This window comes from Dipteris shenzhenensis, chromosome 13 (assembly GCF_047967505.1).
Source record: "Dipteris shenzhenensis isolate YYH24624 ecotype China chromosome 13, Dip_SZ_1.0, whole genome shotgun sequence".
NCBI lineage: Eukaryota > Viridiplantae > Streptophyta > Polypodiopsida > Gleicheniales > Dipteridaceae > Dipteris > Dipteris shenzhenensis.
Genome location: NC_141608.1, coordinates 56244896 through 56261729, shown reverse-complemented (window position 1 = coordinate 56261729; position 16834 = coordinate 56244896). Strand labels below are relative to the sequence as shown.

At 40.9% G+C, this 16834-nt stretch overlaps 1 protein-coding gene across 2 annotated transcripts in view; it reads right to left on the bottom strand.

The window, feature by feature from the left end:
* Positions 1-12865: 12865 nt before the first annotated feature.
* Positions 12866-16834, bottom strand: part of HCF136 (photosystem II stability/assembly factor, chloroplast (HCF136)) — a 40942-nt gene continuing 36973 nt past the window's right edge. The window contains exons 7-8 of one of the 2 annotated variants that reach the window (XM_087384151.1): positions 13315-13425; positions 12866-13172 (exon numbers count right to left, since the gene is read on the bottom strand). In XM_087384151.1, the coding sequence (XP_087240277.1) occupies positions 13161-13172; positions 13315-13425 (123 nt within the window). In that variant the 3' untranslated portion in view covers positions 12866-13160. Of the gene's footprint in view, positions 13173-13309; positions 13426-16834 lie in introns of both variants that reach the window. The other variant, XM_087384150.1, reaches the window with a different exon arrangement.

Sequence of the window (16834 nt, the reverse complement as noted above, 5' to 3'; positions counted from 1 at the left end):
TTTTTGAGCACTTATTAGCAATTTTTAAAGCTCTTGTCTTATGAAATGAGGGGGAGAGAGAGAGTGTGAGAGAGAAAGAGAGAGAGTGAGAGAGAAAGAGAGAGAGAGAGAGAGAGAGAGAGAGTCCTATTTTAAAATAATAAAAGCCACCATGCTAATCGAAGCCAACATGCTAGTCAAAGCCACCGTGCTGGTTCAAAGCCATCATGCTCTATTCGAAGCCACTGTACTAGTCAAAACCACCGTGCCAATTGTTTCAATCTTAGTCTGGGTAGGTTTTATAAATACTCTTTATAATTTGTTGGATGAGCAGATGGAGCTATATCATGAGATTTAAGGCTGAAAACCATGGCATAAGGATCATGTAGAGAAGCTTCAAGAATTGTAAACCCTAGTGTGTCAAGAGACTCAAAGATAGGAATGTGTGTTGCTACAAAACATACATAGACTTTGACTTATTTTGAAATAATAAAATCCACCATCCTAGTTAAAGCTAGCATGCCAGTTGAAGCCACCATGCGAGGATTGATATCTGTGTCTCCTTACTATCAAGATTTTTCTTGATCATTTTCTCCCTCAATCTGAGGTTGTTGTAAATAGAGCCTTAATATCATCTTAGTGCAAGGAGTGTCTCACAAGGTAAAGGTGGATGAAGTAGAAAGGAGAAAGAGATATTTCCTATAATGCCATTAAAGGGATGTGAAATTTGCACAATGTATGGGGCTTTCCAAACAACCACCTTTGTCTCAAAACACAAGAGCTTTCATGATGTAGTCGTGCATACATCATGGGAGATTATGATGAGTGTCAGGTCATTGCAACTATGAAACAATGAAGCTATTCCAAAATTTATCATGTACACGATTGTGTCGAAGAGACAAACAATGTACCATAGTTTGGGGAGGAACTCAATGACCTCACTAATGCACTAAAAGAGGGGGATTACTTTGCAGTTAAAGCTGCGTCTGAAGGGAATGAAGAAGATGACCCTTATTTTGTGTTGCAGTGTACCAAACCCAAATATAAGTGATGGAAGCATTTATGGATCATTGGGGCCTAACCTATGAGAAGTGGGTGGTTGTGATTGAAGGTACTTGGTACTGGAAGACATCCAAGAAAGGCCACAGATACAAACTCTTAGATAAGAATCCAAATATGTTTGTCTACTCTCATCTAGCTAGAGCTATTAAGTTTCACATGCAAGTTGTACCCTCAAAAAAAAAGGGTCAAAGGCTCTTCAAAATTGATATAAACATTCACAAGCACATCAAGGGGTGTATCAAAAGCATTGATGACTGAGCTAGCTAGCTATTAATGTACTATTTTAGAAGTCATCCTTTTAGTTGAGATGTTTTTTATCATGAAGGGCATGTCGCCTCTTAGGATTCAAATTCCAAGATCCAAATAACAAGAATGATAATCAATCGCCATATTAATATCAACCATCATAGGGTAAAGCAAACATCAAGATGGTAATTGAAATGAAAGTCTCAAGTCACATGTCACAAAAAGAGGTACTGATAGTGAAAATTTTCTTATCATTAGGTGGAGATTCACTACTTGGACCCCCCTGCTAAGCCATCTTTTTGGGTGGAGATCCACAACTTGTCTCCCCAGAATTTACCTCCTTGTTGGATGGAGTTTCATAAGTAATCTCTCCATGGAATGCCTAGACATCTTCCACTCTCTCCTTTCTAATAGTTTCATGAGCCAAGTAAAGCTAATCTATCCACGTGCTAGGCAACGGATAGGATCAATGTCTTTGTCTCCTTATTAGCAAGATTTTTCTTGATCATTTTCTCCCTCAACCTGAGGGTGTTGTTATTATCTTTCAACCACTCCACACACTGCTTGCTTTGGGCAATGGGTACATCAGACTGTTATAGTTATCTTTTGACCTATTCAATTTGTTTGCAAAAGCTCTAAGTAGGTAGCCTATAAGAGGGTTGCTCCACCCTTCAATTCAAAAATATGGCTATCCTACCTCTCACCATTATCAAATACCTACAAAGCTTCTCCAAATTGGCATGATGTTTGTGCTCCAAATTGTGGTATGTGTCCCTCCAATATGGAGTCGTTTCATCTTGCCTAGAGTGGCTCTCTACCCAATCTAATTTTTTTGGCCGTGTCTTTCAAGGATTCTTGCAAGTCCCCTAACACCGCATTGATTTCCTCAACCTTCTTTTGTGTTTGCTCTATAACGCCATTGTCTTTGTCAATGCTTAATGATTTACCATATTGCAAAGCTATTTCAAAAGACCATTCTTTTTCGCCTTCTAATTGTCAAGGATTGCAGTTGCTATGGACATCATCTCCCTCTTTGCATTCTCCACCTTCGTTAGAGTGATTGTTGCTTCAAGAACTTGATTTGCTCCTCTATTTCTTTTCTTCTCTACCTCTTCACCATAGCCAACTTTTTTGTTAGGAAATGGAGTCAAGATGAGTCAATTTGGTGTGTACTAGTGTGAGTTCTAGTCTAGTGTGTCCTATGGATGCCACGTGTCACATTGGGAGCTATCCCATATGCATTGGCATTCATATATGTGTATGTGCTCTATATAAGAGCTGTACTTGTCTAGTGTCAAATCAATCAAGTATCAAGCTACAAGCTCTTTGGTCTACATGTGAGTACTTTCATTTGTTCATTGCTTAGTCCTTTCATTATGTATTTCTTTGAGTATCATTATCTGTCTCCCTAGGCAATCCCTCTCCCTCTCCCTCTCCACCATGTGTCTTCATGTGGTATCAAAGCGCCTCCCTTCCTACCTTCCCCTTCTTCTTGCTCTACCTAGAGGATTAGAGAAGCCCACAAATAGAAGCTACCCTCTCCTCCAAGGTAAAATTCCCTTCCCTTAGCCTCACCATTGTTTGGAACTATTGGAGGAGGTGATCAACATCTATCATAAGCCCAAAAAGCCTTGCCACTAATAGCTACCCCTTTAGCTCAGATATATGCCTCACCGCCGACCGTCAGCTTACTGTTTTAGACTACAAACAAGCCATACAATCTATATTAACTGTACCAACTATTTCCATATAGTAGAGATTGTTCTAGAGCCGTACAACTTGCCCACCTTAAGGCCTCCATACTACCCTCATGACTGCTTCCCTCACTTGCCATGCCATACCTACCTGCCATTGCTACTCATTGCCCTTGGGATGTGTGCCATTGCTACTCATTGCCTCTTCTCCTCCACATGAGCTGATATCCTCATTTTGCCCACGAATTGCTGCTCCATCTTCCACATGATGACATCTCTATCCTCTACCTCTCTGCCTTCAGTTCCATCCCTCAGTATAATCTCTTTTCTCACTCCTAAAGTGCTGAAGACTAAAGTTTCCATTTCCCAAGGTACACAATGAGTTCTCTCTCTTCAAACTCATTGCTCGTGGAGAAGTTCACAAGGGAAGGATTCCCTACTTGGAAAACTAAGGTTCAGTTGAGGAGGTTCCCAAGACAATGAGGACAAAATAGCTCTCCTCATGAAGAGTATGGAAGGAGTCACTCATTTTGAGCACACTCTTGAAATACTTAGGATTTCCACAACTACCTTTGATGATATGGTGACTCTTCTTCTCAAAAAATATTATCGAAACAAATAATCTCCAATCTCTTCTTCAGATACTACAGAGGCTCTTGCCTCCACCAGCAAATGGAAACCCAAGCCTACAATAGCATCAATGAGTGATTACCTTGTATTTGAAAAGTTTCATAAGGATCGGACATCATTCATATGGTCAAACATGCACATTTTCTCATTTTTTAGCATGCACAATGCGTAAGTGCCAAAAAATTGTGCATTAGGATGATTATAATAGAGTTGTATGTGTCCAATGGTCACAAAACTTTGTAAAAAAGTCTCAATGAATATATAATTTACACTTGTAAACTTTCATAAGATTTCGACATCATGTGGCTTAAGTGTGGTAAGCAAACATAGTGCATGCATGTGTAAAAGAAATGTGTATCATCATGGTTACATGCAGATTTTCTCAATTTTGAGCATGCACGGTAGCATAAGTTCCAAAAAATTATGCATCAGGATGCTTATACCATAATTATATATGTTTGATGGTCACCAAACTTTTAAAAGAACTTTTAATAAGTAGGAAATTTATAATTTCAAAGTTTCATAACAATCAGACATCATTCAAGTGGTGGGACATGTACATTTGCTCATTATTGACATGGATGGTTTAATTGCCAACAACATGTGCATCAAGATGCTTATACCATAACTCTATGTGTTCAATGGTCACCATGAATCTTTTCAAAGAGTGAACACACGTCATTTCTATGATGACATGCACATTTTCTCATTTTAGACCATGCCTTGTGCACAATTGTCAAGAATCAAGAACTTGAGAATCGGTATGCTTATACCATACATGTATGGAATGGTAATGAGAAACCTTCAAGTATTCCTTCCCCTATACTTTAAAATTTTCATAAGGATCGTTTTTCAATTGTATGGTGGGACATTCATAATTCCTCATTACAGTGCATTATTGTCAAAACACTATGATTTGGATGTATATAAATACCATACCTCTACGTACCCTATAGCCACCAAAATTTGCAAAGACATTTCAATGACAAATTCCCTTATACTTGAAATTTTTCATAGGATTTGGACATCATTTGTATGATGGGACATGCTTATACCATTATAGATGTATGTGATCAATGGCAACAAAACTTTGCAAATAACTTTAAATTATCATTTATTCCCTTGTAGTCAAAAATATTCATAATGATCGAACATTGTTTATATAGTGTGATACACATTTTCTCATTTTGGACTATTCATCGTACATAATAGTCAATAAATTTATAATTTAAATTATCAATTATTCCCTTGTATGGCCACCAAAATTTTCAAACATATTCAATGACTAATTCCCTTATACTTGAAATTTTCATAGGATTTGGACATCATTTGTATGATGGGACAAGCAAATTCTTAATTTTGAGCATGCATGCATCGGGATGCTTATACCATTATAGATGTATGTGATCAATGGTCACAAAACTTTGCAAATAACTTTAAATTATCAATTATTCCCTCATATTCAAAAATATTCATAATCATCGAACATCATTTATATAGTGTGACATACACATTTTCTCATTTTGGACTACTCATTGTATATCATTTATATAGTGTGACATACACATTCTCTCATTTTGGACTACTCATTGTACATACTAGTCAAGAAATTGTGAATTAGCATGCTTATAGCATACATATATACATGATATGATCATGAAACTTTTCAATGATTATTTCACTTATACTTGCAAAGTTTCATTAGAATATTACATCAATTATATGATGGTGCATGCACATTTCCTCATTTTAAACCATAATGGTGCAATACTATCAAAAAATTGTACATCCGTATGCTTATACCATACTTCTATGTCTCTAATGTTCACAAAACTTTGCAAATAAAGAGTAACTCCCTTATGTTTTCAAATATTCATAATGATTGGACATCATTTTATGGTGGACATTTACATTTCTTATTTTTTACCATGCTTTGAGGGTATGGGGAAGGGAGGGGAGGGGAAGGGACGAAGGGAGGGGATAGTAGGGGCGATGAGAGAAGGGAAGGTAGGTAGGGGCAGGTCGGCAAGGAGGGGCTATGAGGGGAGGGTAGGCAGGGAGGCAGGGAGGGGTTGAAAGGGGAGGAGAGGGAAGAGTAAGGCAAGGAGGGGAGGCAAGAGACTGATGAGGCCAGGGAGGGGAGGCGAGGCAGGGAGGGAGGGAGGGGAGGAGAGGTAATTATGGTTATGGGGAGTGGAGGGGAGAGTAGAGAGAGAGGGAGGTGTGGGGGGGCGAGGAGAGAGGAGGGTAGGCAAGGAGGAGTGGAGAGGGGAGGGGAGGGGAGGGCGAGGATGGTGGGGCTCATCTCTATTGAGGGGGGGGGAGGAAAGGAGGGGATAAGAGGATAGGGCTCATCTACAGTTGCGGTGGTGGAGGGGAGAATAGGTATTAGGTAGGGTAAGGAGAGAGTATGAAGAGAGGGCGTGTAAGAGGGGGGTTGTAGTGGTGGCAAAGAGGGGAGGGGAGGGTAGGAAGGGACCCTATATAGAGGAGGGGGTGTGGTGCCGTGTGGTAGGGTAGCAACTATGTAGGGACAATAGGCCAGTAGGGAGGGTAGGAGGCAAGTTGGGGTCGAGGCCTATGGGGAGGGAGGAGGGGAGGGTAGGCATAGGAGTCAAGAGGGGAGGGTAGGGGGGTGCATCCATGGCCACAGGGAGGGGAAGCTAGAGGGAGGGAGGGAAGGGAAGGGAGGGAAGGTCACATAAGGGAGGGGGGGGAGGGAGGCACACTAGGGGGAGGGAGGCACATTAGGTAGGGAGGGAGTGGGGTTGCACCCGGGACCACAAGGAAGGAGGGAAGGAGAAAAGGGGGAGCGACCACAATAGAAGAGGGGGTGCAATCATGGCAAAAGAGAGGGAGAGAACGAATTAGAAGGGAGGAGAGGGAGTGGAAGGGAAGGGAGATAAGGGAAGGAGAACAAAATAAAGGGAGAGGAGAAAGGGAAGGGAAGGGAAAGAAAAGGAATGAAAGTGAATGAAAGGGAAGGGAGGGAAGGTAGCAGAAGGGAAGGGAAAAGAAGGGAAGGGAAGGAAGGGAAGGGAGGAGAGGAGAGGAGGGAAGGACAATGTAATGGAAGGGAGAGGAGGGAAAGGCAAGGAAGGGAATAAATGGGAGGGAAAGGAGACATAACAGAATGATTTTGAGAGAATAGAGGCAAGGAAAAAACTAAGCGGCGATTTGAAATGACAAAAAAATAGATTAGAAGGTTGATATTTGTTTGGAATTTTAAAATTTGCAATTTCATTTAAATCAAAATGAAATTTTAGATTATTTCAAAATAATATAAATGGCTTATCGACTAAAATAGTCAATGTGATAGAGGTAGAATAGTTGAAATAGTTAGAGATGATAGAGATAGTTGTTTAGCATGTATCCATACTAGCCTGCAAGATCAAGAAGCATCAGTGTACAAGCAAAGGGACACCTTGATCATATGCTAGTATGTCACCACCAAAGCACAAATCCTTCAGGATCCCACCAAAACTAGAAGCCAAGCAACCTTGGACCATTCTCCATCCCAAGTAAGATTACTCATTCAATACCACATAGATGTTATTAGAAAGACATAGGCTTGGATGAGCGCTCAAGCTGGGTATTCACGAAAGGCCCCACTCCCAAGAATGACTGAAGTGAGTAAAGGCTCTCACTTAGATATAGCGTGTAGATATAGAGTGTCTTCATAACACCATAGGTTAACATGACCTTCATAACACTAGCCACATTATGTCAGAAGTGGACATAACATTCTCCCCCTTTTGATAAGTAAGGACTTACATAAATTTAGGAAATTGCATTGCAAAAAATCAATACTTTCCTAAGTATTGTCCTCTTTTGAGCGTTCAGCTTTGGAACAATCTTGTTCCTTAACTATCAGTCCTTATAATCCAAAAGATATTTGTGGTCAAATCCTTCAGTCATACGAGTCCATTCACAAAGAACAAGTTATCTCCAACACCCAATACATCTTTCAACCTACTGACATGAAAGGGGAGATGTACCCAAACTTTGTCAATTAATAGTAGCTTGTAAGCCATGTCATTGATATTTTTCAAATTCATGAAGTCCACTTTTACAAAAGTACTTTATTGTATCTTTACTTTTAGGTGCAGTCCACTTTTACAAAAGTACTTTAATTCTAAATGTAACTTGAGTGCTAAAGTTGTCTCTAGAACTTTCTTAAAAGTTATTTTTTGGGAAATCAAGACTTGTATCTTTTTTTAAAGGCAAGAGAACCACATGGCTTACATGCACCCTTGTGCATGCATGTGCTCCAGCCACTTAGCCACACAAGCACTGATCGCTTTACTGAAATTCAAGCACCACCACTACTTCTGAAAGTTGCCTAACTCTATGTACATTCTCAAGTTTACCTACTCTTTAAACTTTTGGTATTCCACAAGCTTGATGTTTTTATCATCTTCTAACCTACAATCTCTCACATGAATCCAAACCTTTTCAACGGAGGAGGAAGGTGTTGTATATGTGCCCTCCTTTGCACCCTTTCTTCGCATGTAGTTCCAGGAATATTTAGATTTCTCATTGCATGCTGATATTTTGTGTGGACGATATATAATATTTCTAATTCGATTTCTACTTCTCGGCATTTTGCCCTATCGCCAAGCCTTGCAAAGATTTTTCTCTCAAATGCAAACTACGCAACAAGCAACAGTTATTAACACACTCAGAAGACATAGTGTGTGCGTAATGATATGCCCTTCTTTTCTGTCAATTTGTACTCACGGAAGGAGGAGCGTTCACTCAATTATGTGTTCTCTTGGCTAAGTAGGTGGGAAGCACATTTTTCCATAACAAATCATCTTGATCATATTCATGCTACCTTGGTGGAGTTGTATCTCCAAGGGGAAATCCTTTTTGTGGTGGCAAGATTTAAATGTGTGATTCCTTCTCTGCCCACTTGTCAAGCCTTCACAACATATTTTTTTTGTAGCCCAATAAGTTTGATAACTTTCAGAAGCTCCAAACCTAAATATAAGGGTGGACAGCCTCTGGATACATCTATCTAAGGGTTTTTTGTAATTATAGTCAGCAACCATTGCACTTATTCTTCCTTTGTAGTCTACCAAAATGAGATCAAGAGAAACAAGCTAGAAACGATTGATCAAGTTATCCACATTGTGAAGGTCAATGATGGTACACACAATGGTACTTGGTCTTCATCGGCCAAACGAAGTGGGAAGCTTAAACATAAAAATACCTATAAAAGCCACCGAGCCAACAACTCTGATCTTAAAAAGACTATATTTTATAAGCAAACATCAAACTTGCTTCAAATGTGACAAATTGTATCATTTGTCAAACACATATCCTCTGAATTGTAGTAAGGGCAACGGTAAAGTAGCTATCCACTAGAGGCTAGGAAACCCCTGTGCTAAAGGTAGGACAACCTCCAAGTTCATCCCAAGGCACCTCCGACCATAGTCTCTACAAACTCATCTATGCACATCTGTCTCATTAGAGAGACAAAGGCCTATGCAAGCTCTCAACCTAACTAGCTATTCTTGCAAGGCCCCACTCCCAAGAATGACCCAAGTGAGTAATGGGTCTCACTTAGGTTTCTCAAGACTAGGACTACCCTTAGTGCATAAAAGGTACCACCAGTCCTAATTGTTTGCACATTTGTCTCATTAGAGAGACAAAGGCCTATACAAGCTCTCGACCTAGCTGGCCATTCTTGGAAGGCTCCACTCCCAAGAATGACCAAAGTGAGTAATGGCTCTCACTAAGGTTTCTCAAGACTAGAACTACCCTTAGTGCATAAAAGGTACCACATGTCCTAATTGTCCCAAGGTTAAGCTACATGACCATATTTTAATCTGACCTCTATAACACTAGCCACGTTATCTCAAGAAATGGACATAACATCCCCCCCCCCAATTAGACAAGGACTAAAACATCAATTTAGGGAACTGGCACCAAAGAGAATCAATACTTCCCAAAGTATATCCTCTTCTAAGCAATCTTTCCACTTAACCTTCAACTCTAGAACAACCCTCTATCAATCCGTATAATCCAAAAGGCATGGGGTACCTAAGTAATCAAATCGTCCAATCATACGAGTTCATCCTCAAAGACCCAAGTTATCTCCAGCACTAGTATCTCTTACATTCTACCAACATGAAAGATTGGATGTACGCAAACTCTGTCAAGTAACAACATCTTGTAAGCCATGCCATTGATATTTTTAAGAATCATGAACAAAACCCAATAACAATGAGATATCTTATATACCTTGGCACTACGCATTACCTGAGACTCTTTTGGGATGTTCAAATAAAACCATTAACCCTCTAACAACACTCTAGGTGACAACTTCTAACGAGCATAAAATAATGTGGCTCGGTTAGCTTTCTACTCTCAAAAGCTAGCGGCCAACCATCCTAGAACAAAGCCAGTCATTAGCATCTATTTGAACCACAAAGGATATGCTACGATCCACTGTCATTATAACATAGGAGCTACTATAACATGTTTCAATTGCTTGAAACATGCATCAAGCTCCTTCGTCACTGTGGATCAATACTCACTGTACTTACCTTCTCCACCCCTTTAGACAAGTCTGACTGGGGTAATGGTAACTTATCCTAATTCTAGATGTGATTCTAGAAGTAGTTCACAAATTCCAGAAAGGATTTGACCTCACTAATCATTCTCAAAATCCGCCACATACCTTTGTGACTTTCTCATAGTTAATACAAGCACCATTTACAAAAATGACATGTTCAAAGTATGTGAGTTCCTATTTCAAGAACGTACATTTACTTTCTTTAGCACAGAGTTGCTCTTTCCTAATGTAGACAACACATCCGCAAATGGCATCCATGCTTAAAGAGAGTCTTGCCATAGATCAAGATGTCATCCAAAAAGACCACAGTTAATTTTATAGATATGGATAAAATAAATCATTCATCATCTATTTGAAGTTGCCATTGCATTAGTGAGTCCAAATGGTAACACCAAGAACTCATAATGACCGAATCGTATACAAAGCGTGGGCTTAAAGACATCTTTCTTAAATATCCTTATCTAGAGATAGCCCATTCTCCAAATCAATCTTAGTAAAATACTTAGCTCCACACAATCGATCGATGAGGCCGCCCATTCGAGTTGACGAATATTTGTTCTTGTTTGTCAATATCCAATAATCGATGAGATTGTCCATACGAGTTGACGGATATTTAATCTTGATCGTCAATATCTAGTACCTATTTCAATTTACTAGCATGAAAGACTAGATGTACCCAATCCGTATCCAATAATAGCACATCATTAATCTTTTTAAGCATCATGAATGGACCATATTAGCAATGAGATATCTTGTATGCCTTGTCAATGCCTATTACCTAAGAATATTTTGGGATCCTCAAGTAAACCCATTGACCCTTTGAGAGTACTCGAGGTGACCACTTCTAAATATTAAGACTGTGTTCTATCCTAACCACTTTTTACGTTTTCCTCTACAAATTGCAACATGTCTTACTACTATTGAAACCAAGCAACAAAGCTCACCTTGACATTCTGTAGACCCAAGCGACTCTTGACCATTATCCATACATCTACATGGATAAAATAACAAAAGTTATCGTCCCTATCAAACTGCCTTCGAGAGACATAAGCTCTCATGAAATAGCCCAATAGGTTAGTCGCCACTAACCTAGGGGTTCTACAATTTTCTCCATCTCTACAAGAGCGACAAGCATCAATATACAAGCAACCAAAGTTAATCTTCCTAGTTAGATTGCCTTCGAGAGACATAAGCTCTCATGAAGTAGCCCAATAGGTCAATCATCACTAACCTAGGGGTTCAATGATTTCCTCCATCCCATGCTAACCTACAAGAGCGACAAGTGTCAATATACAAGCACGACAACATCTTGGGTATCGGCTAATGGATCACCACCCAACCATCGATCCCTCAGGATCACCCAGAAGTTGGAGGCCAAGCAACCACCGACCATACTCAGTCGCACGTAAGTCTACACATCCCATAAGATACAATCCCATCTACGCACAAACACTGTTAAAGAGACATAGGCCTAGACAACTTCTCAACCTAGCTGAGTATTCTTGGAAGGACCCACTCCTAAGAATGACCCGAGGGAGTAATGGCGCTCACTTCTATAGATACAAGGTATCTCAGGTGTCTCAAGCCTAGGATTAACCTCAATGTATCAAAGGTACGATGTGTCCTAACTGTCTCGAGGTAAGGATACATGACCAAGTAGCCAGACCGCCATAACACTAACTATATACAACTAAGAGGTGAGCCCACTAAATCCCCTTTCTATGGCCTTCCTAATCTATAGTTGTTTTGAGGGCCTTGGCATCAAGATTGGAATCTGAATTACATCTAGGCTAAAGCCTAGCTAATCCTCACTTTGGGTGGCCATTTCAATTCCAAGAATACCTGGAAAGGTTGGGAGCCCGTCCAAGCTTGTGTCTTCATAATGACATTTGTGCGCAGATGGGGTTCTGGTATGGGACGCGTAGGATGGAATATGGTCAAAGGTTGCCTGACGCTTATTGACCTTGCAAGTTAGCATGGAAATAGAGGAGATCCAAGAAGAAGCAGGTAGGCTCATGCGGGGAATCCAACGCCCCCCAGAATATATCCAATCGTACAAATTTAGAATTTTTGATGTTCTAAGATCCTCTCTCTCTCTCTCTCTCATGCAGGAATGAAAACATAAAAAACTAAATGACGACAGATATTAAGTAGGAGACCGGAAGCGGCCCAAAGTGGTAAGCAGGGCAGGCCCTAAGAAGGGACAGCTCTGCTTTAGGACATGCGCTACAGAAAAGGTAAAGGAGGCTTGCTCTTGTCAGAAAGCTCAGTCAAGTGGAACTTAAGCTCTATGGGCTGAATAGCGTGTATAACTATTGTTTCAGGACGCCCTCACCTTCAGCATTATTACCTTATTATAACGCTTTGAATTACTAGTCTCTTCTCATTTAATTCTTCAGATAATCTTATCAGTAACGCATTCTCCAATTTTATCAATATCATGAATGGTTACCTTGGAAAACAATTTCAAATGATGGGAGGGCAAAAGAAACGTTTTACATTAAAGGAGCAAATGAATGCGATAAATATAACTGAGCCATTGCAATGACAACCTGTTTGGTCTTTCAAAGAAGGGCATTCTTCCAAAATCATTTACAAAGCTAACAGATTGGAACTGCAATTCAGCCAAGGACTGCTTTCAAAGAACAGGGAAAAGAAGACCAAAAAGGACTAAAGACAATGCGCATTTCTATTGATTTTTGCCGGGAGGGACAGACGCTGAAAGCACAGCTATACACATATCACTCAGTAATTCTCTGTGTAAATACAAAACTCAGACAACCTAAACTCTCATGCTTCCAAGCTCAATTCGAATAATGTCACTTGGACCTGGAGCTCTCTACATGAGCCCTTAGCTTGGAAGAAAAATATGAAGGACAAAGAAATCACAATTTGTAGGAGGCGACTCCCATTACCCAAGGTATCGTAGAAGAATGCCATTATTTCCTAGCACAAACCCTTTCCTGTCATCTATAAATCTGCACACAACAAGAAAAAGTGAATATACGAAATTCGATGGGCATCTACCTCACTAGTATTCTGCGATACAACTTAAAAGAATGAAAGCAATTGACTCTTGCTAACGAAACACTAAAACTCAAGCTTATATACTTACTTTACAGAGTACAGATTTCCTGCAATATTATCCGCTGCTTTGTCACGAATCCAGGATTTACCCCCATCAACTGTTCTCAGTAAAATTCCACTTCCCCCAGCAGCCCAGGCTTCATCCTGAAACAACATAATAGAAACTATCCTCTTAAGCACCTAATTGAGATATTTACCTTATATTTATATATATATATATATAGAGAGAGAGAGAGAGATGATATGATATGATTGTATCCATTCAAGATTTTTGGGACTGGTAAGCACTATCAACAAATAGTGATCTTTTACATCCGGTGAAAAGAACATACTATGTAGCTAGTACTTGTTGAGCTAGTTTGTGTGCGAGCCCAACTACCTTGTTGCGGTGTTCCAAAACTTCTTTTATATAACTTCCTAGCTACGTTGCCTCTGTTGTCATCATATCTTTCTCTGATGTGTGCACCTTCTGAAATCTGTTGAGGTAGGCCATGAATTAGCATAATGCTTCCCCTTCGAGAGGTATCACACCCGTCTCATTTCCCAATTCCACAAGTGTGCCTTCCTGCACTTATTTTGGAAGCTGTATAAAGTCTTCCAACCCCGCAAGATTCTTCTTTCTATGCATGCATTCCACTTGTTGTTGTCTGTAGATTCCAGCCCTAGATATCTATATGAGTTGATTGTTTCTGTTGGAGAAATCATAGCCAAAGAGTGTGGTGATGTGATGTGTTAGTGTGAAGTACTAGGTGATCTAGTACTAGTCTATGTGAGTGAGTCTTGTGTCAGTGCCACGTGTCATCATGGGACTTATACCATATGCAATAGGTGCTAGTGTGTGAGTGAGTAGCCTATATAAGGTTTGTACTTCACTTGTCTTGTTACACTTTATGAATGAATGAAAGCCTTCTTCATGTCTTCATTTGAGCATCATTTCCTCACACCCTAACCTTCTCTCTCTCTCTCTTCACCATGTTTCAAACATGGTATCAAAGCCGGTCAATCCTGCCATAGCTGCCCTGCCACATCATCATCCCATTCCTAACCCTGATCCGAAACCCTAATTCTGCTTCAGCCCTTCTTCTTGCAGCCGCCTCAGCCCTGCTCAATTCCACCTCAGATTCAGCCCTTTTTCGCCTCCTTTCAGCTGCTTTCTACCCTTTTACCCTTTCAGGGTTTTTGCTCATCCCCCTTCACTGCTCCCTCCATTTCGCCTCTGTTTTGTAGCTTCCTGTGCCCATTTCTGCCCGTCTAGCCTCTCCACAGCCTGCTGGCTAGCTCGTTTGCAAAAGGCGCCTGCATACAAGCTGATTCGGAGTTGTTTCATCCCTGTTTTTAGGGCTTGTAGGCTGCTACAGAAGAAGCCGACCATCCTAACATTGGTTACAGATTTTCACGATCGTTTGAAGTCTTTTGACCTGTTTTGGAGCTGCTCTTGCATTTTCGCACCATTTAGAGGTTGCTGCTGCAGAACCGCCTCTTCGGGGCTGTTTCTAGCTTTCAGCTCTTTCAAAACAGCCGTTTTTGGAACTAATAACCTGCTACAACATTTTGGAAACCTCTGGAGAATCGCATGATCATTTTGGAGCTGGTCTACTGAAGCGCTTCTCACATTTCGAGATATATTGCTGCATTGCTAGAAATGATGGAAAATGGGAAGTATACCGTGAGGGTGTAGCACTCATCATACTACCAAACAAGTAATAAGCAATCCTGCAAGTAAAGCCTTTCTTAAATAAGTAATGAAACAGCATGAAGCAACGGGCCACTACTCAACAAGTAATAAGTAATCCTACAAGGTAAGCCTTGCTTAAGTAGATAATGAAGCTGCATGAATGGGCAATGTAGTTCAACAGATAAAGTTAGCCTTTAGGACAATTTCAAACACTTAGGCAAAATTAATTCATCCAATCACGTATGCAAAATTGCATGCACTTGTAAACACAATTGAATGCAATAAAGAATAACTTATGTATTCTTCCTAGAATTAAATCCGGCCTTCAAATCCACATTTTCAATTATTGAGCCTACGAGAGGATCATATGCAATAATCCAAGATTACCATATTGACATTGTAGATACTCCCTAGGAGCTGCCATGTGCCCTCCCTAAGCTGATGTACTCTATGATTTTTCTATTGTCCCATAGACCTTGGTCTCCTGTGGACATTAATACTCTCTCTCTCTCTCAGCAGATTAGTGTGGCTAGCATTGCCCTCCTATATGGCACAATCAGCAACAGGTGATCAGAGATGCTGGTTTGCACGCACAGAGAGATGGTTTGAGCGCCTAGGACTCCACATGGAGAGACTCCCCCCCTTCCAATATAGCATTGATGCACCTTTTTCCCCTCTCCTGTCTCATGAGGCCACCAGGTCAATCGTGAGAGGATCTTTTGCAGCTACACATTCAGAACCAAGTTGGGACCGAGCTTCCAGTGAAGCTCAGCTTGAGTGTGAAAAGCATCATCATAGCAAACATCTCTGCCACTGCACTGAAATAGGAAGGCATCCTAGGCTGCTCACTCTAGGGAATGAATGCCACCTTCCCTACCCTCTCTTTTGTCTGCGGGCATGTCAACCATGTTGAAATCACCCCCAATAACCCAAGACTACACAATGGGGGACCAAGAAAGCACCTCCTTCCATAGAAGGACACGATCCCCTCTCAAATTGGGGGCATTCAAGTTTAAAAAGACAACCTTACACCCACCAATGAAAAGAATGGTCCACTGAGCTCTAGACGGGACTATGACTCCATGTCCAATCACCAAGGGGAGCATCGATGAAGAGATAGAAATGCAAGTACCTCCCCTAGTGCATAACGCGGGCAACCAAAAAGTATGACCTGAAAGAAGCTTACACGACTTGGCACAATCTCTAACATCTTGTTTGTGTTCGTGAAGCATAACATCTCTAAGATATCAATGGGTCCTACAGTAACACCGAGATGAAGTTAGTTACGAATCCACTGCCTACGGCGGCAATGCGGCACACCTTCGAGGCTTTGAACGTTCCAACTGACTTCGAGGAGAAGAGGTCGGATGAAAAATCCTACTTGACCTGGTAGCGAAGAAAACCCTCTCCTGGGAAAAATTCCTCCTATCAAGAGGAGCGAAATCAACTGGGGAAAGCACTCCACGCCTACTGAAGGGGAATCTATGTCCAAAAGGATCCTGATAACGTGCTCCCCAAAGTACATGGTACAAACTCCTCTAACTCAAACTTTGCCAGGACTGTGAAGGAATACCTGAGTGATGAGTGTAGTGCTGGTGTGTGGAGGATCCCTGCAGATGGTGGAGTAGAAGCGATAACCCCTTTGCCTCTATCAAGAGGTGAAGAAAGGGGAGCAAAAGAGAAGGGGGGCTGCTGAAGTGGAGGGTCCAGAGACTGAGCAATAACATGGGTGTCAGCACTGACTCTCTTAATAGGTGGTAGCCCCTCCTGATGACCATCTAAGGGAATAGAGACAACCACATCAGCACTGGGAACCAACACAGGGATGTCTCCTGCCTGTAAGGATGAAGGATACGTGGCACCAAGAGTACCCTCCTA